The sequence below is a fragment of the Lactuca saligna genome, chromosome 9 (genome assembly GCF_052625555.1).
Source record: "Lactuca saligna cultivar CGN05327 chromosome 9, ASM5262555v1, whole genome shotgun sequence".
In the NCBI taxonomy this organism is placed as follows: Eukaryota; Viridiplantae; Streptophyta; class Magnoliopsida; order Asterales; family Asteraceae; genus Lactuca; species Lactuca saligna.
Genome location: NC_136425.1, coordinates 74,111,970 through 74,132,563, shown reverse-complemented (window position 1 = coordinate 74,132,563; position 20,594 = coordinate 74,111,970). Strand labels below are relative to the sequence as shown.

Here is a 20,594-nt window from a genome sequence, read left to right as displayed (position 1 = left end):
AAGGGCAAAATAATCTTTTTATGTCAAGAGGGATGAAATGTGCAAGTTTTAAACAAACGAGGGACAATCCAAGTTAATTTTTTAAAATAGAGACTAAACACGCTTTTGGACACCTCCTTCACTATTGTCTAAATTTTTTAAATCGTTTCAACCAATGTTTTAAAACCCGGGTCGACCCGGCCGGTTGAACCGGTTGGACCGTGACCCGGTGTAAAAGGCGGGTCAATTGAGACCGGTTTTTTGTAAAAATACGAACCGGATCGAACCGGCCGGGTTTCCCCTAAACCGCGGTTTGACCGCTTATGTCGAACCGGTTAAAACCGGATTGACCCGTTTTAATAGGGTTCGGATAGTTTGATACAAGTATCGAACGTCAAAACAACGGGCCGTTTGCGGTTTCTTTAATGTTTTTCAATGTTTAAACTTTGTGGATATCAAATTATTGATTTTATATGTTTATGGATTATACATGCAAATAAAAATATATAAAAATAGAAAAAGATCATAAACCGGGTTGACCCGGCGGTTCAACCGGTTGAACCGGTTGACCCGTGAACCGGTCATCACACCGGGTCAACTAAAAACCCGGGTTTTAAAACATTGGTTTCAACTAATAGAATTTTTGGAAATTGAGCCTTCATGATTGGATTCATAAATGACACCATAATTAAGTAAAAACTAATGTCAATATTACAAATTTATAACTCTATTAAGTAAAAATTTCTATATACTCCTCATTTGTAAATCAAGTAAGACACTCAGTTACCATTAAGTAAAAACTTCTTTAAGATAACCAAACCAAATTCCTAATTCTATTACAAAATTCATGCGAAACCATTAACAGAAAATCCTCCATCAACAGCAATTGTTTGGCCAGTGATGTAAGAAGCAGCAGGTAAACAAAGGAACGCCACCATTGATGACACTTCATTCGCTTCTGCAACACGTTTTAGAGGTGTTCTTGATACCACTCTTTCCAAATACTCCTCATTTGCTAGCACCTACATAAAACAATTTGGTAATATAAATTATAAAATTCCAGCATGATCATAGAGAAAGAAAGGAAAGAGGAGAAGATATTACTTGTTGGGCAAGTGGTGTTTTAGTGTACCATGGTGCTACACTATTACTCCGAATGTTATCTTTAGCCCATTCACATGCTAAATTCTTTGCAAGCTGATTTATTGCACCTTTGTAAAGAAAATTCGAAGTTAAAAACTTAAATCCCTTTTCCATGAGAAATTAGAGTCTCGAAATTAGGAAAATTGGATAAGGGAAAGTGTATACATACCTTTGGTGGCTCCATAGATAGATCCAGAAAAAACATGAGTAGAACCTGCAACAGAGGAAATGAACACGATGCTTCCAATTCCAGAAGCTTTTAAAAGAGGGTGTGCAAGTTGACATATATGGTATGAAGATTCCAAATTGGTAGACATGAGCTTGGAATACTCTTCTGAAGTGTAATCGGTTGTAGGTTTCCTGATGTTTGTTCCAACATTGTTTATCTACAGGAAAGAATTCAATGGACGTACGTGTTCTTACAAATGTGGATTTTGTAAAATCATTCGTAAAAGTCATTGTTGTTTAGCCTAGAAATGTCTAGCCATTATTAAAAATATCTTAAAGGAAAGAGCACAAACGAATTGCGGATCTAGAATTGGTTTCAAAGCTTTCAAAAGGTAACAATTGAACGAACTATGGATATAGAAACAGAAACTTGTTTCAAAATAGGGAGTTTCTCCCTAACAATTCGCAGTAACATAATCGATTGGGGAAACGTTAACATTAGTAACAAAATCGAAAGAGCTTACAAGAATGTTGAGCTTTCCATTGAAGACAGAGGAGACTTTTTCTAGAAGCTGTTCGCGTTGAGGTCGAGAAGCTGCGTCGCAGACGGATCCGGTGACGGAGAAGCCATTGACGGACCATTCCTGTAAGCGTTGATTGAGCTCAGCCTCGTTGCGAGAGCAGGTGTGCACCGCCGCCCCTAACCCAGCCAATTCCTCCACCACAGCGTAGCCGATACCACGTGTGCCGCCGGTGACGAGAGCAGTCATTCCGGCAAGAGACCATCTGGAATTTGTAGTTGCAGAACTGCTCTCCACCGTCGTCATTATCGATGTATCCTGATTTGCAACGTTTCTTTGGCAAAGACAATTTCTTCCGCTTTTCAATTGATGTTCAGTTGTTCCCACCCTTTTGTTGCAATGCAACGTGGCATTTTATTTTATCCAAATTCGTATAAATAAAATATTAATAAATATATTATTGTTAGTAATTTAAAATTTTCTTAAACTAATTTATTATAAAACGTCCTAAGTATTTTAATAAATATTCGAAATAGATTTATCGTTAACAAACAATAGATCACATATTATCTTATTTAAAGTATCATCTCATTAGTCGTCACCCATAAAAATAAATATAAACTCAATTTAGATAGATATATTTTATTTAATATTATTTCAATGAAATATATCTATAGGTTATGTGTGAATTTGAAATTATGATGTAAGTTTTATATTTAACATTTTGTTTATAAATTTATTATTTTTAATGAATTTGAAAACTATCTTTTGATACACGAGTTATATTTAATAATATATTTAAACTTTTAATATTTACAATTTATTTTAGAAAAATTATTATTATAAAAAGTAAATTTTAATAAACATTTTTTTTTTGTTAATTTAACATTTTTATTTAGATCTTTTATTAATTTTTTTTTAACTATTTAGAAAAAAATAGGTTTTGAATATAATATATAAAAATTATGTTTTATTTAACATCAAGATTAACAAACTAACTATAATATAGTGAGAATAAAAAATTAATATTGAAATTACAATAATATTGGATTTAATGTATTTAATTTAAAAAGAAATTAAATGTTTGAGCTTTCAAATGAGTATGGCGAAAAAAAAAATATTTACTTTATAAGTATATATAGATATAGATTAGGTGAGACCCATGTAATACATGAGTTTATTTAAATGAAATAATAAAATATGAAACTCTAAACATGTGATAAGTTTGAATGTATAAGAAAAGTGATAAAAATATTGAATTATTAAAATTAAAGTTTTTTTCTCTTTTAAATTTAAACAAATAATTTAGATAAATAAACAAATGAAACTAATGAGACTTTATGTAGTAATTTTTAAATTAAAAGAAAAGTTAATTAATGAAATTGATATGAATTATTACATTTAAATATTATATATATTTTAATAAAATAGAAAAACCATAAAATGATACGTGGAGAAAAACTAATTTGAAATAAATAAAAAATGATATGTGGCAAAAAAAATAAAAGTATTTTATGTGGCAAAAAAATCTCTTTCTCTCTATACATTTGTGCTTAAACGTTAATTCGTGTATTTTTGATTATGCAATTCATAATTCTGCAATTGTCATTTCCATGGGATACCAGATGTGATATCAAAGCTTAATCTTGGAGGTTTAAGGAACTATTTCAAGAACAATGATCCTAAATAAGAACATTTTTATGTAATCGACAAAATGTTCGAAATATTTGGTGAGTCTCTCCAATTGATCTATTTTCTTTTCATGCTAAATTTGTTGATCCAATTTAATTTCTAGCCCACTTTTCAAGACCAAAGCCAAATTCAAAATCATATGATTACTAAGCCCGATTCAAACTCAAAATCTTGTTAATGTTCATCGATTCATTCTTTTTGGCCCAAATTAGAATCCAATACTGTTCATGACATTTTTTTAGCCCAAATTGATTTATCTTATCTTTTATTAGTGTTTGTTAGGACTGATAAGCCCAATAAAATAAAGGGGTACAAAACGCTACTTTGCACTAAAAATGTAATACAAAGTAAGCAGGGTCTATCCATAGAGACAAGGACAAATGCTTATACATTTTTGTGTAAGGTACAATATTGCTCATAGAAGTTGGGGGTTGATATAGAACGATTTAAAAAGGACAATAAAGAAATAAGTTAATGATCTATTAAATGAAACAAATTCAAGATTTGTGAGAACTACAACTCTATACAAGATAATTTAGTAATGTGATTCCAAGGATGATATGATATCTACTCTATTGGATTAGGTGTTTAAGCCCATAACTATTTTGGTATGTACTTGACCCGATTATGACCATGGTCCTTTTGGGTTACCTTCTCCATAGCAACTGATAGGATGAATTAAGGAGAAAGATGATTAATTATGATTTATTAATATATTATGAGAATAATATATTAAAAGAGAAAGCATATTGTTTAATTAATATTAGTCAAAGATTAATTGTGTGGCTAAAAGTGAAGGGTCTAGTTTATGGTTTGGGCTAGGATATTTGATGTATAGGTCTTAATGGGTCTTTTGTCTTGTAATAGAGTGTTTTGGAAGAGTTTACGGCCAGAGGTATTTTTACGGTCGTAAACAGGTTTACGGCGGTAAATGTGTTTTTATGGCCAATGTTTCCCCTATTATATGGTGTGTCTGAGTTAGTTGCAGGTTGTTGTCAATCCATAAAGTTTACGGTCGTTTGTGTGTGTCCAAGTTGTACCCGACGTTTCTTTGATATAAACGTGTGCAAAGCTTGGTTTAATCTTCTTCTACTCTATTCTTATCTTGTTTGATTGTTAGTTGCTTGATCACTGGTTAAGATCCTTGTTTCTAGGTCCTTACAATTGGTATCAGCGCTTGGATTGTATCAATCAATTTTGTTAGATCTAGAGTTTATTTGATCTTTTTGAAGGATTTCTGCATTTTTGGATAGATCTTGGCAAAATACGGGGGGTTTGTTCTTCGCGTTTTTCATAAAAACGAGTTTTCGATCGAGTTTTGGAGCAAAAAGGGTGAAAACGTTGTTTTTCTTCGCATCTGAAGCAGGCTTTACGACCTTTGAAGGGCTTACGGCCTCGGAGTTTATGGTCAGAGTTTACGGCCTCGGAGTTTACGGTCTCGCCTTAGTGTTTATGGCTATATATGTGTTTACGGTTGTGTGTACAGCCGTACACAAGTTTACGGCCGTAAACCCGTGTACGGCCAACTGTCTCATATATATAGGGTAAGGAGTGCTTGAGAGAAAAAGGGAGCTAAAGAAGGAGAGCATTTTGTAGAGAGAGAAACTAGAGAGAAGATTAGTATGTGTGAGAGAATCTAATGTGTATGGAGCATCACCCATATCTTTGAATACATCATAGATTCAAGCTATTCTTCTTCTCCTTCTCTTCAATTTTGATCTGGCATCATCCGTTTGATTGGGATTGCGCACCATCAAACGAATCTGATTGATACACAAGCAGATTGGGGACTTACAAGTGGTGGATTTTGAGACACAAAAGCTCAAACGTGGAATATTACAAAGACTTGCATGATTTCAGTTCATGGACAAGGGTTGATCTTTCAGAACTATCCAGTGCTCCATTTGCAAATCCATCAGGTGATCCATGGGCACCTTATTTCAAGCTTTACCTGGAGAACCAAGTAAAGAAGGGATTTCCTAACATGAAGACTGTTGAGTCCATCATTAAAAGATTCCCGCACGTACTAGATCCCACGACAAACCACCCTTTCCAGACTGTGATGTGGCCACCGACCAACCAAGTTAGGCAGATCCCTGTGTTGCACACCTTTTGTGATGGATCTCTTGTGAATATGCTTTACTGGGTGTATGATGAAACCACTGTGACTGCTATCATCAAGTTTCAAGATGGTTGCTTTCGCCTTATCGAAAAAAGAGACCTACTTCAATTCGGAAAGTGGGATATTCATCATTTGGCACTACATCTATTACGACCCAAAAATCACGACTAAAAATTTCTTTTAAAAACATTACTAAAACCATATTTATAAAAAAAAACCGCATCATAAGTCATAACATAATTTCCGAGTATTAATCCAAAACATAATCTTATTATCAGAGTAAACATTCTCAGGCTAACTGTCTATGGTGTGTGCACTGCAACCTCTCCGAGCTCCTCTTTTGAAAACTGAGTACCTGAAACCAAAAACTGAAACCGTAAACACAAAGCTTAGTGAGCTCCCCCAAACTACCACATACCATACAATCACATTGCGTACATACTGTACAATCATATAACATACCATACTTGTCAAGCAATTCCGGGGTGCCCGACCTACCCGGTACGACCATTCTAGGGTGCCGACCTACCTGTGCGGCCATTTTGGGGTGCCGACCACCCTTCGGTCCTAACAACCGAACCTCTAGGAATATTTCACCCATACCACTACTATTATCACATATCAATACATAACATACTATCAAACATATTTGGGGTGTCGGACTACCCTTCGGTCCTAACAACCGAACTCGGGGACTGTTCCCCTCCTACTACCCCTAACACATATCTCAGAACATGCTAGCATATAATCATGACATCACATACTGTTAGACATATTTGGGGTGTCTGACTACCCTTCGGTCCTAACAACCAAACTCTAATACTATAACACATCAAGCTAGCATATAACATATCAGGTAGTAGCAAAACTAGATGATATCACAAAGATAATCATATAACACACAACTCCTACTGGTGGGTCGGAATTATGGCCATTGACCCTCCTCTATTGGAAGGTAACTCACTTGAACTACTGAGCTCTACTGGTAACCCTCTGGCTGCTAACCGACAACCCTCTGAGGCGATGCTCCTCTAGCTCTCCGTGCTACCAATATCAATATAACACTTAGTCTGATGGTCCTCCAAAAGTCAACTAAGTCAACTCTTGTCAAGGTCAAATTCCTGGTCAAAGTCAACCTTCCAGGTTGACTCTACTCGCCGAGTCAGCCTACTGACTAGCCGAGTTCATAAGCTCAGAAACCCCTTTCATTCGTGACTCGACTCGCCGAGTCAGACCATGACTCGTCGAGTCTACTGATTTCCAAGCCTGACCTGTCCAACTCACTGGGTCCCCACTCAACTCACTAATCCGAGTCTTAACTCAAATGGTTTGGGGTTTCGCGACTTGAGTCACCGAGTCCAAGAACAGACTCGCCGAGTCCAAGGCAATCTTCAACAGACTCGCTGATTTGTTCTTCCAACTCGTCGAGTTCCTGTCTATCTTCATCCAACTCGCCGAGTTACTACGCGACTTAAGACTGGTATCTAGCCCGACTCGCCGCGTCATCTCCGAGACTCGCCGAGTCCATACGTGTATTCCCATAATCTCGAGTTACAGAGCTACTCCTTTGCTCCAAACCATAGATCTGGGTTTCTAGAGTCCATTAGCAACATAAAGTTGCTACCTTTACGTGCTTCTTGTCCCCTAATGCCAAAAACCAAGCTAGAAAGGAGCTTAACTCATGGGAATGGCTTTTGCATAGCAACTAACAGGGCTTTCTGCATCTTGGATCCAAATAGAGCTCAGATCTGGAGTTTCAACCCCAGATCCAACTTGTGCACTAATTTCTCATCACATACTCTTCAAAGAAACCCTAAAACTCCATGAAAGATGGATCTAGAAAGGGGAAAGCCAAGGATAAGAGTTCATTACCTCCAAACCGTCCTCCTACTTAAAAGGAATCTGAATCTCCACGAACCTCCTTGATCCAAGCTTCTTGATCTTCAAGATTTCTTCACAAAACACTTAACAATGCCCCAATTTGCTTCCAATGGCTTTCACTCACGATTCTAGGGCTTCTGGATCTTAAAGAGGAGTAAAGAGGTTAGGAAATCGGTGTAATGTTCCCTAAATAGGGTGCAAACCCCCAGATTAGGGTTTTTTTCTCGTTTAGACCAGACACGCTGAGTCCACTCGCCGACTCGCCGAGTCGGTCACTTATTCTACACCCGGATCCCGCTCTGACTCGTCGAGTTCCTCCCTGGACTCGACGAGTTGACCCTTTGACTTAGGGTTTTCTTTCCTTTCTTGGCCTTTCTGATTTTGAGTGTTACAACTCTCCCCCACTTAAACTAAACTTCATCCTCGAATTTTGCTATGGTCAATGACCTGCAATCCGCCTCCACGCCCTGCCTGGTGACTCTAACCCTTTTTGCCCATCACTCCAGCCACTCTCAGTGCTGGTCACTACTGCTGGTACATACTGAATGCTTCTTATTTCCATAACTTAGTGTTGAGCATCCATCCCAGCGAATGGATCGGATAATCCTTCGAGTGAAAGATTCATCCCTGCAATGGTTAAGACTCATACGAGAGCTGCACAACAAGGTCAAACCCTTCCCTATGAGATTATCCAACCCTGCTGTGAGAGGCGTAGCACCCTTTGATGACTTGCTGCCTCTTACCATACTCCCTTAGCGTTAGTACCTCTGACTAAAAATTTTGTTGCCCCTCATCCGCCTACCGGATGCACTGAGACCACCTTGGTCCAACTAATCTGCCGATATCTGGGTTACCGGACTCCCACCGGTCATTACACCCCATCGCAATCTCCTAGTCCCTTCTAGCGACTTCTGAAGATACTTTGACTATCTATAACTGTTCTATCTAGTCTGCTACTCATATTGAATCGATGATGTTGGAACCAACCTGCTTATCTCCCATCTGACTACTCAACTTCCACTAGCTCGAGCCTTCCATCCTGAAAGAAGAGCTACCTGCCTAACTATCCTTGCAGATCACTTATACTTGGTAGAAGACTCAACTGATCCTGCTGATAGCGACTTCCATTTCCAAATCAACCAACTATACAGTCAGCACTTGCATTCCAGCACACATACTAATAATGTCCATAACACTGAAACTATCCGAAACACTGAACTGCCTGCAACACTGAACTGCCTGAAACACTGAACTGCCGGAAACACTGAACTGGCTGAAACACTGAACTGCTATATGGCTGCTTCCCAAAATATCTCAAGACCTTCCTGGTCTCCAATCATTCGTCGGTTATCTACAATACCGAGTTACAACTCAACTGTGGAGCCCAAGGACTCCTTACTTAGTCGCTCCCACGGATTCTGAACGAAGTCTTTCTCTGGAACTAGTTTCCACTAGTCATTCTGTCACTGTGACCCTAACAACCTCCCGATCCAACTGACCGGGTCTATACGTCGAATCCTGACATCATCAAATCCAAGACTAAAAAAAATAATGGATCCCAGAGTAACGGTAGCCCTTAACATACACGAACCCAAGCGGTCCACAGCTTCCCTGATCTCATAATTGTGGTGACGATCCAACTGACAAATCGCCGACTTAACCAAAGCTGAACCATTTAGGAAATCCAAAATCTAACCCGTGGATTCCCATATCCTCACTGCTGCACCCGAACTGGTGGGTACTATTGCTTCCCCCACATCCAAACAACGCGCTCATGCTGCCTACCAATCTGATAAAGGCTACGGCTACACCCGCGGACTTACAACTCTCTAATACTATCTAGGTGCTAGTGAATGCTACGACTACCCCCACAGGCTTACAACACTCTACTACTATCTAACTGCTAGTGAATGCTACGGCTACCCCCGCAGACTTACAACACTCTACTACTATCTGACTACTAGTGAATGCTACGGCTACCCCCACAGACTTACAACACTCTACTACTATCTGACTGTTGCTGGAAAAATGTTGCAGCTTTCCTATTGCTCTACCATGCTCTGCAGACTGTCTCTGCCACTGACTACTAACATGAAAGCATCTCTTGTTAACCGTTCTCAAGATCCTCATTCCGACTCACTAGAGTCCTACAGGCGGTCCTCCAACCCTGAATTCCCAACCAGCTACTAACCATCTCGATAACATGAACTCATTGTTGGGAAGTTCCTCAAACTCTCAATCCTGAACTCCTCAATTCATCAATCGCTGTGCTACTATCTTTCCTTCTCGGAGATCGCATACTCATTCTGGATTTGCATATTCTTACCCTTGTATACTCGGAGGGTTCTCCCCCACTTTGATTTGGCTAACCCCTTACTGCTCACTGGTCGAAAGGATTCCCTAACCTTCCTTCCATGAAAAGGGCAATCCACTTCCCGCCCACGTTTACCTCTGTTGGTGCTCCAACTAACCCTTACCAGATCCGAACCATTCTTGTTTAACTAACCGGGCACTCTTCAATCCTTCATTGTATTTGCTTTAGTGACTGCATCATGAGAACTTGCGTTCAGGGTAAACATCTCCAACTCACTTCCCTACTGTCCGCTAGCTACATCATTAGAAGCTTTAAACCGTCACTACTAAGGATATAACTGATCAATACCCGAATGACATCTCCCGAAAGTAGTGAGACACTACTGAATCTTACACATACATGCTACAGCCACCGCATCTGAACTAACTTGATATAGAGGGGACGACCTCCAATTTATCGTTCTAATTCCAAGGTATGCAGATGGCATAAAACTCAGTTACAAGTAGGTAATATAATACCCCAACACATATGCTTATTGATATCAATGCAGCAACATAACAATAATATCAAAAATAATTTACAGGAAGGTAAAAGATACGTACCCCTTACATTCAGTGCTGCTTGAATCCTTGTTGAAGTCAACCGAAATACTCAGCTCCGAGTCGTGGGCGCCTTTTCCCGACCTTGATGTCTGCTGGTGGTTCTCGAAGTCCCAGGGGCAAGAGCTGGCACCTGACCTGCTGTATACAAACTCGGACAGTGGGCCTTCTTGTGGCCCCTCTGACCACAATGGAAACATATCGGATCAAGCCCCTGAGCGATGGTAACAATACAATTTATGCTAAAATGGCCAATCCGGCCGCACTTGAAACATCCAGCATCGCCAGCACTTCTACGCCTGCATGCACCCTCGTGCGTCCTACCATAATTCCCACATCTTCTGCGGCTTTGATAGTCCCTCGATCTCGAATCCGACCCCTTAGGCCTCTTTCCCAAACCTGTGGCTACCTGAGTCTCATCCGTTTTCCTCTTCCTTTCTGACTCCCTGCGCAACTCTTGCGCATGCGTTACCTTGTCAACCCCATCAATCGTTTGAACAACCGCTGTCTGATCCCGGAGCTTCACAGTCAACCTACTAGTGACTCGTCCAATGATGTTGGGTAACTCCTCGCGAATGACTAGCGAAACCTCATTAACTACCCAATCATGCAAGGGTCTCTCCTGGAGACAGGGTGCCCCACTCACCCCTGACCCCTAATGGCAAAAGCCAAAAATGGAATCCCCCTCTCTGATGGATCCCCGAACTTCATAAGAATCAGGCTCTAGACGAGCCCCAAACTATCCTCAACTATCCTAACCCTAAAGGCCTAAAGATGACAATCCATGAGCCCTACAATGGCCTCTCTAACCGAACCAAAAATCACTGGAGTCAGATTAATGATGTTACACATAATCTCTATGGAAATGAAATCCCCCATCTGATCATCAAGTTGCCTGGCTCTAGAACCTAAGCCGGATCCCTCCCTGGTGCCTGAACTGCCAACTGACATCTCGCACAACGTCACCATGCTGAAAACATAACACATTACTGATCAATACACACCGCTGCTGAGGGACTTCTCGCACCCTCTACTAGTTCCCTGGTTTTGCCTCGGACCCTTTTGAATCGAGTACGGATCCTCTTCTTTCAGTAGTACGGGACCATACTACCTTCCACATCTATCCTTACTTTCCTCAAGAGTTACCTCAACTCCACCAAGTCCCTTTTCTCTACTGCTAATCTTTGTTACTCTCATCCTAGGCTTGCCCTAGGGAACCGCTAAATCCACCCAAACAGTTCTCATTTTTTGAAGGCCTCCTCGTAATGCCAATTAGCCACCACCTAAATACCATCACATGTGACGAGGCTCAAATAATCCTTCGAGTAAAAGACTCGTCCCCACAACGGTTAGACTCAGACGAGAGCTGCGCAATAGGGCCAAATCCACCACTCTGAGATTATTCAACCCTGATCACATGTGATGTGACGTATTCACCTAATGGCTAACTCCCATCACTCGGAGCCCCACAAAGCACAAAGCAAACAACATTCAGACATAAGAAACTACTCGAGCAATTTTATCCTCATATCAAGAAACTGCACTAGCATACAATGCTGAACTCATACTATCAGGCATAACCTAAATAGGCTATCCTAATGTTGTCTACTCAATTTCTAGCATGCAATTCTCATAAGGTTAAAACACATAAAGCAGGCATATAAGGCATCCTCCTAGATCCTTAGCCCTATACTAGCATGCTGTTCTACTGAAATTGAAACTGAAACTAAAACTGAAACTGATAATCATAACTTGTATGGGTAATTTGGGAGTACTTACTTGAGCTCGGCTGATTGCATGCACCACACCCTTTTTCTCTTTTCAAGTTATTTTCTTTCTAAATACTCTTTTCCCTATTTTCTAAAACTCTTTTCTTTTCTCAAACTTCTTTTTACCAAAAATTCCTTTCGAAAATGTTTTTCTTTTGAAAACCTTTTACTGTTTCCTTAGTTTGAGTCCATACACACTCTTAAGTGTGTCCGAATCCCTCAAACCAAGGCTCTGATACCAACTTGTAACGTCCCAAAAACCACGACTAAAAATTTCTTTTAAAAACATTACTAAAACCATATTTATAAAAAAACCGCATCATAAGTCATAACACAATTTCCGAGTATTAATCAAAAACATAATCTTATTATCAGACTAAACATTCCCAGGCTAACTGTCTATGGTCTGTGCACTGCAACCTCTCCGAGCTACTCTTTTGAAAACTGAGTACCTGAAACCAAAAACTGAAACCGTAAGCACGAAGCTTAGTGAGCTCCCTAAACTACCACATACCATACAATCACATTGCGTACATACTGTACAATCATATAACATACCATACTTGTCAGGCAATTCTGGGGTGCCCGACCTACCCGGTACGACCATTCTGGGGTGCCGACCTACCCGTGCGGTCATTCTGGGGTGCCGACCACCCTTCGGTCCTAACAACCGAACCCCGGGGACTATTTCACCCCTACCACTACTACTATCACATATCAATACATAACATACTATCAGACATATCTGGGGTGTCTGCCTACCCTTCGGTCCTAACAACCAAACTCTGGGACTGTTCCCCTCCTACTACCCCTAACACATATCTCAGAACATGCTAGCATATAATCATGACATCATATACTGTCAGACGTACCTTGGGTGTCTGGCTACCCTTCAGTCCTAACAACCGAACTCTACTACTATAACACATCAAGCTAGCATATAACATATTAGGTAGTAGCAAAACTAGATGATATCACAAAGATAATCATCTAACACACAACTCCAATTGGTGGGCCGGCATTGTGGCCGTAGACCCACCGCTACTGGAACGTAACTCACCTGAACTACTGAGCTCTGCTGGTAACCCTCTGGCTGCTAACCGACAACCCTCTGAGGCGCTTCTCCTCTAGCTCTCCGTGCTACCAATATCAATATACCACTTAGTATGACAATCCTTTAAAAGTCAACTAAGTCAACTCTTGTCAAGGTTAAAGTCCTAGTCAAAGTCAACCATCCAGGTTGACCCTACTCACCGAGTCAGCCTACTGACTCGCCGAGTTCATAAGCTTAGAAACCCCTTTCATTTGTGACTTGACTAGCCGAGTCAGACCATGACTCGCCGAGTCTACTGATTTCCAAGCCTGTCCTGTCCAACTCACTGGGTCCCCACTCAACTCACTGATCCGAGTCTTAACTTGAAGGGTTTGGGGTTTCGCAACTTGACTCACCGAGTCCAAGAACAGACTCGCCGAGTCCAAGGCAATCTTCACCAGACTCACAGAGTTGTTCTTCCAACTCGTCGAGTTCCTGTCTATCTTCATCCAACTCTTCGAGTTCACTCATGTGACTCGCCGAGTTACTACGCGATTTAAGAGTGGTATCTAGCCCGACTCGCCGAGTCGTCTCCCAGACTCCCCGAGTCCATACGTGCATTCCCATAATCTCGAGTTACAGAGCTACTACTTTTCTCCAAACCATAGATCTTGGTTTCTAGAGTCCATTAGCAACATAAAGTTTCTACCTTTACGTGCTTCTTGTCCCCTAATGCCAAAACCAAGCTAGAAAGGAACTTAACTCATGGGGAATGGCTTTTGCATAACAACTAACAGGGCTTTCTGCATCTTGGATCCAAATAGAGCTCAGATCTGGAGTTTCAACCCCAAATCCAACTTGTGCACTAATTTCTCATCATATGAAAGATGGATCTAGAAAGGGGAAAGCCAAGGATAACGATTCATTACCTCCAAACCGTCCTCCTACTTAAAAGGAATCCAAATCTCCACGACCTCCTTGATCCAAGCTTCTTGATCTTCAAGATTTCTTCACAAAACACTTAACAATGCCCCAATTTGCTTCCAATGGCTTTCACTCACTATTCTAGGGCTTCTGGATCTTAAAGAGGAGTAAAGAGGTTAGGGAATCGGTGTAATGTTGCCTAAATAGGGTGCAAACCCCCGGATTAGGGTTTTTTTCTCATTCAGACCAGACACGTTGAGTCCACTCGTCGACTCGCTGATTCGGTCACTTATTCTACACCCGGATCCCGATCTAACTCGTCGAGTTCCTCCCTGGACTCGACGAGTTGACCCTTTGACTTAGGGTTTTCTTTCATTTTTTAGCCTTTCTGATTTTGAGTGTTACAACATCAGATCAAAGTGGCTGAAGTGATCTTCAAGCCTACTGCTAAAGAATACACGACAATTGTTGCAGAGATCATCGGAAAAGAGATGTGATGTGGCGCGAGGGGGGGGTCCGATGTGCTTATTGTTGAAAAGGAGTGAGTCAAGGCTAGCCCCAAACCAACGGGGATATTAAAGGGTCTAGTTTATGGTTTTGGCTAGGCAATTTGATGTATAGGTCTTAATGGGTCTTTTGTCTTGTAATAGAGTGTTTTGGAAGAGTTTACGGCCAAAGGTATGTTTACGGCCAATGTTTCGCCTATATATAGGGTGTGTCTGAGTCAGTTGAAGGTTGTTGTTGATCCACAAAGTTTACGGTTATTTGTGTGTGTCCAAGTTGTACCCGATGTTTCTTTGATATAAACGTGTGTAAAGCTTGGTTTAATCTTCTTCTACTCCATTCTTATCTTGTTTGATTGTTAGTTTCTTGATCACTAGTTAAGATCCCTATTTGTAGGGACTTACAAAAAGAGATTAATTAAATAAAGGGGACCGATACTGTAATTATAAGATAGTTACAAAGTTGGGCTTAGGATCCATAAAGAAAGCATGGACGAATTATATATGAGGATCCATATTGAAATCGTCCAAGGGCCTTCTAGAAGGGTCTTTAGGCTGCTTAAGGCCTAAGCAACTGGATTAGGGTTTCCTAGTTGATAACCCTAGATGCCTAACTATAAAAGGAACCATTGGGCAAGCCAAAAACATCCCTAACCTTCTAAGAGAAACCCTAGGACATTTTTGGTGCCTCCTCCCTCTCTCCTTATTCATCTTGTTACTTATGGTGTTTGTGACTCCATTAAAGGTGCAACATTCGAGGCACTAAGCTTTCAAAAGTCAAGATCAAGAAGGTTATTGATTATTATTGCTACATAACAATCAAGGTAAGATCTAAACCCTTATTCATATGTTAATTCAATTATTGAATGCTAGATCTAGGGTTTATTGCTTTGGTATTCAATGTAGTATGTTCAATTAGAAAAACCTAGATCCAAGCAATTAGGGTTGCATGAACACCATAGGAATGATCTTACGCTCATAATCCCTCAGTGGTATCAGAGCCTAGGTCATTTTTCTAGTTGAATAGATGCAAAAGTGAACTGTTAAAGGATCAAAAAGTCGAATTTTTGCTGTATGCGACGCCGACTCTACGAGTCCATCGGTGGACTCGGCGAGTCCAGGGTGCAATTGTTGGGATTTTCGATTTTTTGAGTAGTTTTTGATGAAGATAATTACCTAAACTCATTTGTCCTACCTAAAATCATGTTTTTATGTTTGGAATGGTTATCCTTATCAAAATTGATGGATTTGGTTAAATATGGATAATGTAGGATTATTATAAGTCATATATTTAACCTGATAAGTTTGAAAAGTGTCAATTTACACCCTTGAGGTTTTATAATTTAAGTTTGAACTTAAATGTTTTAGTTTTTGAAACTTAAATAGTTAAACCCTAGTGTTTTGAATGGTTTTAAAACTTGTTCTCAAGTTTTGGAATTTAAATTTAATTAAAAGGTCTTGATTTTCAAATATTAAATTTTAAAACCTTAGTATTTTGAAAAGTTCAAATTACGCCTTTATGGTCTTATTAAATTAATTAAGTGTGTAATTAAAAGAGAGTTAATAAATCCATAATGTAATGGTTTATATTTAATAAAATTAAAGGTATTATTTTGTTAGATTAAACCACTTAGTATTTTAAAAGTGTAAAATACACCCTTTTACTATATAAAATTAAAAGTCTGATATTATATATATATATATATACTAGTCGGGTACCCGCACGATGCGGCAGCGACAAATTATTTTCATATTGCGAGTTGTTTTTTTTTTTGTCAGATAGTTTGTTTCTGCCTTTTAGGTTCAAATTTTATAAATTTAGTAATTTATTGAAGAAAACCTTCAGACCTCTAGTGTCATGAAGGCTAGTCCTATCACAACCAGCCCATGATTGTTTTATACTTGTTTTTGTCTAGTAAGGGCTTAGAGATGCAGGTCAGATAACATGTTTTCAAAGACGAAATGTTGGACTAAAGGTCGATGGCTGGAGGTCGGATCAAAACGTGAAGTTTAGATTCAAAATCAATGAATAAAGGCTGACTCGAGGTGGAAGGTCGAAGAGCGAAGCTAAAAACATGGTATGATTTTCCCACGCCGCAACCACACAAATGATTGGATTATGATCACAAATTGGGCTTGCAGGGCTGAAGTGACCCACCAAACTAAGTCCTGTAGTCCGAAATGGAGACCAATAGTTGACAAAATTTTTTGATTTAGATTATCTTTAAAAAATCTCTAAATATAAGATTTGAATATTAAAATATAGTAACAAAAGCTAAAATATTATTCTTAAACAACTTCCAAATTTTTTGCATATGTATCAAATACTAATATACGTTACCTGCAATTTGTGTGTCTATTTAGTTAATTTCACCATTTTTCTTGACTAATAGTTTCTTTTTAGGTGGCAAAAAATGTCATTTTTGTATTATTTTTCATTAGAAAGCATGTCATATTTTAATACAATTTGGTCCCTTTATCGGTGCCATAAAGTGTCGTTGAAAACAACCATCCACTCCGTGTTTTTTTTATTTGCGAGTCGATTCAAATATAATCTAGTTTTGCTTAATATAATCACGTTCAACAAAAAGCCTTTTTACATATCTTGTTTTACATGATTGCTGATTCCCAAGTTATGATAGTGATACTATTATTTACTTACAATTTAAAAATCTTGATAGATATACAAATACTAAGATTAACTTTAAGCTTTCCTATAGTTTTATTTTGTTATTGGATTCTTCACGAAAACCTACTGCTCTATTTTCATCATTTCTCATATATAAATAAAAATCATTAATGTTGCCATACGTTCAACATTTCTCATACATGAGTAAGAATATAAAGATTACATGAAAAAATAAATTTTTGTTTGTGTATTTACATAAATCAATGCACAACCATGAGTAAGATTATTATCACAAGCAAAGATAATTAACAAAATGTGCTATAACACATAACGACTACATCACTAATTACTTGCTTGCCAGTATTATACAAAAATTGCATACCCAACTACAACCGATCAAACACCACCCTAACTTGATCCTCATTAAAATTTATTATCCGGGTTCCATGGTTTGTCTATCTGCTCACATTGGTGAAAAGACATACATACCCTTTTCATGAATCAAAAGTTACAAAAAGGAAAAGAAACAAAAAAAAAAATCAGATACCATTACCAGATAGGGTTGTCATCTTCAACACGTTCTTGAGATTGAGACATAACATGGATTCTGTAAAAAAAAAAAACCCACAAAAGTGTATGTTCTTTGCATATTACTTATTCTATGTAAAAGTATCAAATTGAGATTTTGGTAGTGTCTTTCTCTTGTTCAGAACACACCCAACATCAAAAATTATAATGTGATGGTTGCATCACAGATCTTATCTGATGTTTATCTTACCTAAACACAAAAACTATTTTGGTATGATATATATTATCATTTATGTTAAGAAAAACAAAAAAGAAGTAAAAATGTCTTACCATGATATTTATTGTTTAAAAACTTTTAATAAAAATCAATTGTTTCTTTGATACCAGGGATCTCTGAATGGATCAAACACCTAAAAACCACAACCTGAAACACAAGTTTGATAAATCAGGAAAGACACATCTTTTACCACAATCTAAAAGAAATGGAATTGGTTTTACCACAACCCGAAATAAATGTTGATGCTCATTGAAGCAAAACTTTTACCACAATCTAAAAGAAATGGAATTGTTTTTACCTGAGACCATGGATTGGGGGTTTAATAGCCACAAGAATCAGGAAAGACAGATATCTTAGATCATGGTTGAACTTAACCTGCAAATAGAAGGAGAAATGTGTGTGGTTAGATCTAGGTGTATATGTGTGTATTTGTGAACGCATACCAGAAAGAGACAAATCAATAACACAAACTTCTTTGACAAAGAAAAAGAAGAAACATAATTAAAGGAGGTTTCTAGGATAGTTTTTGCATTAAATGTAGTTTTAAGCACGCATATGTACACTGAAAAAGAACTTCCCCTGTTCTTGTTTGTCACCATCTGCAACCAAAGGACAAATGATTACCGTATGAGTTTACACACATAAAGTAAGAGAGAGGATACAGAGAAATATGTCTTCATATACCTTTTCCTTTTGAATCGAATCATAATTTACTCCATTTCCTACATGATTAGTAAAACCAAACATTAAAACGATTTTTTAGTAGTTAATGGATGTAAAATCAAAGAAAATGTGTGTGTATGTGTGGTGTGTGTTTGGATCTTGATGCTCTTCCCAAAAACCCACACAAACTTCATTAGAGAAACTACAAAACCAAAAAAAAAATTGTTCACACACATAAATTGCTTTTTGAGTACCTGATGGCGAGATTCTATCATTGAGAGTGTGTGGTGGTTGCTGTAAACGGCGGTTACAGAGGTGTGTATGTGTGTGGTATGGAAAAGAAAACACATTCATAAGAACACATACATTAAACATCATCATCATGTTGAAGCTTACCGTATATTATTCGACTTCAGGTTGTACATTGTTTCTTTGTTTAAATCCAAAAACTCCAAAATCTTTGACGATGTTGACAATGATAAATGATGGTGATTAAGGCCATGGAAAACCCTATGAAACCATGTCTAGTTCAAATATATTACCTGGAGTAGTAGAGCAATGAAAACACTTTGCTGATACATCCGCAACAACGAAAATCCGAGCATGCTTATGTTACAAAATAAAAAAATAAAAAAATCAGAAACAAAATTGAGCATATTTAAAAAAACGGGAGAGATAAACAAAATCTTGAAGCTCTAGAATTTGATGTGTCGCATCTAACAACTCTAGATCTGGGCGTTTTGATTTTCGATTCCAACTGAGGATGTGAACAAATAAGAAGTAAGAATAAGGAGTCGACTGATGCAATGGTGTCTAATCGTTGTTGGGGTGCAGGATATCTCTAAATCCACCATAACTGTTGCGTAGGCGAGATAAACATCAGATGATAAGCTCAACGATGAGAGAGAGAGAGAGAGAGAGAGAGAGAGAGAGAGAGACGCGTAAAGGAAATCAATAAGAGGATTCTTACCTGAATCGGACCCTCCAAGAACCATACATGACCAATGAGCGAAGGATCTGATGGTGGTCCAACAGAGGATGTAGTGAAGGAGCGATTGATAGCGGCTAGGGTTTTTTCCCGGAAAAATGGCTTCACCTGATGTTGAATGGAGCGAGCGAGAAAGAGAAAGGAACCCCTTTTGGTTCCCGATGTGTGAAAATTTGATTTCAAAAAAATTAAATTGCCCGCCTTGGAGATGTGAAGAAGGTGGGGGTTGGATGACTTGTTTGTATCTTCTGTGTCATAATTCTATTGGTTAAAACCATTTCACCAGGATTAGGATCAGAAGGATCATCACCATCCATTTGATATCCAATGGTCCATAATTTCTCTCCTTGTATTTTAAGATAGATGTCTTAAAATTGGTGGGGCCCACACTTATAAACTCTTTATAAGATGGTATATATATATATATATATATGGGAAAAGTAAATATACCCTTAAGGGTATATAAGCTTAGGTACCCAAACTCATCATACTACGTCGTTTTATATTATATATATACATTATAATTGTCTAATGTTCTTATAATTAAACTTCTAACTTGATTTCATTCAAAGATTTTTATAAATTTCACATTTATTTTTCTCTTACATAATTTTCATTTTCAACTATAATATATATAGCCTAATTGATGTTCGTCAAAAAAAATGTGATGTAAGAGGAAGATAATAATGAAATTTTGAAAATCTTGAATGTAAATCAACTTAAGGATTGAAGTTGAAGAACATTATAATAAATATATCAAACAAAACGATGTATTATGGTGAGTTTGGGTACCTAAGCTTATATACCCTTAAGGGTATATTCACTTTTCCCTCTATATATATATATATATATATATATATA

At 38.2% G+C, this 20,594-nt stretch overlaps 1 protein-coding gene and 1 long non-coding RNA gene across 11 annotated transcripts; both read right to left on the bottom strand.

Annotated features, from left to right (window-relative positions):
• Positions 1 to 643: 643 nt before the first annotated feature.
• LOC145017189 (tropinone reductase homolog At5g06060-like) lies at positions 644 to 2,192 on the bottom strand. Its single transcript, XM_078975255.1, has 4 exons — positions 1,815 to 2,192; positions 1,292 to 1,508; positions 1,084 to 1,190; positions 644 to 1,001 (listed from the first exon to the last, which is right to left on the bottom strand). Exons 1-4 carry the CDS (start codon positions 2,115 to 2,117, stop codon positions 825 to 827), a joined length of 804 nt encoding a protein of 267 aa, XP_078831381.1. The 5' UTR covers positions 2,118 to 2,192; the 3' UTR covers positions 644 to 824.
• Positions 2,193 to 17,476: 15,284 nt separating this feature from the next.
• Positions 17,477 to 19,951, bottom strand: LOC145018011 (uncharacterized). Of its 10 annotated transcripts, none has more exons than XR_013666771.1 (6): positions 19,716 to 19,951; positions 19,000 to 19,601; positions 18,767 to 18,804; positions 18,644 to 18,681; positions 18,381 to 18,457; positions 17,477 to 18,229 (listed from the first exon to the last, which is right to left on the bottom strand). It is a non-coding gene; the product is annotated as an uncharacterized LOC145018011 (long non-coding RNA). The 10 variants fall into 10 exon arrangements; XR_013666780.1 differs by having other exon boundaries at positions 18,381 to 18,681; positions 19,142 to 19,203; positions 19,288 to 19,601; XR_013666776.1 differs by having other exon boundaries at positions 17,477 to 17,736; positions 17,831 to 17,884; positions 18,136 to 18,229; ... (1 more) ...; positions 18,767 to 19,601; positions 19,716 to 19,950.
• Positions 19,952 to 20,594: the final 643 nt, after the last annotated feature.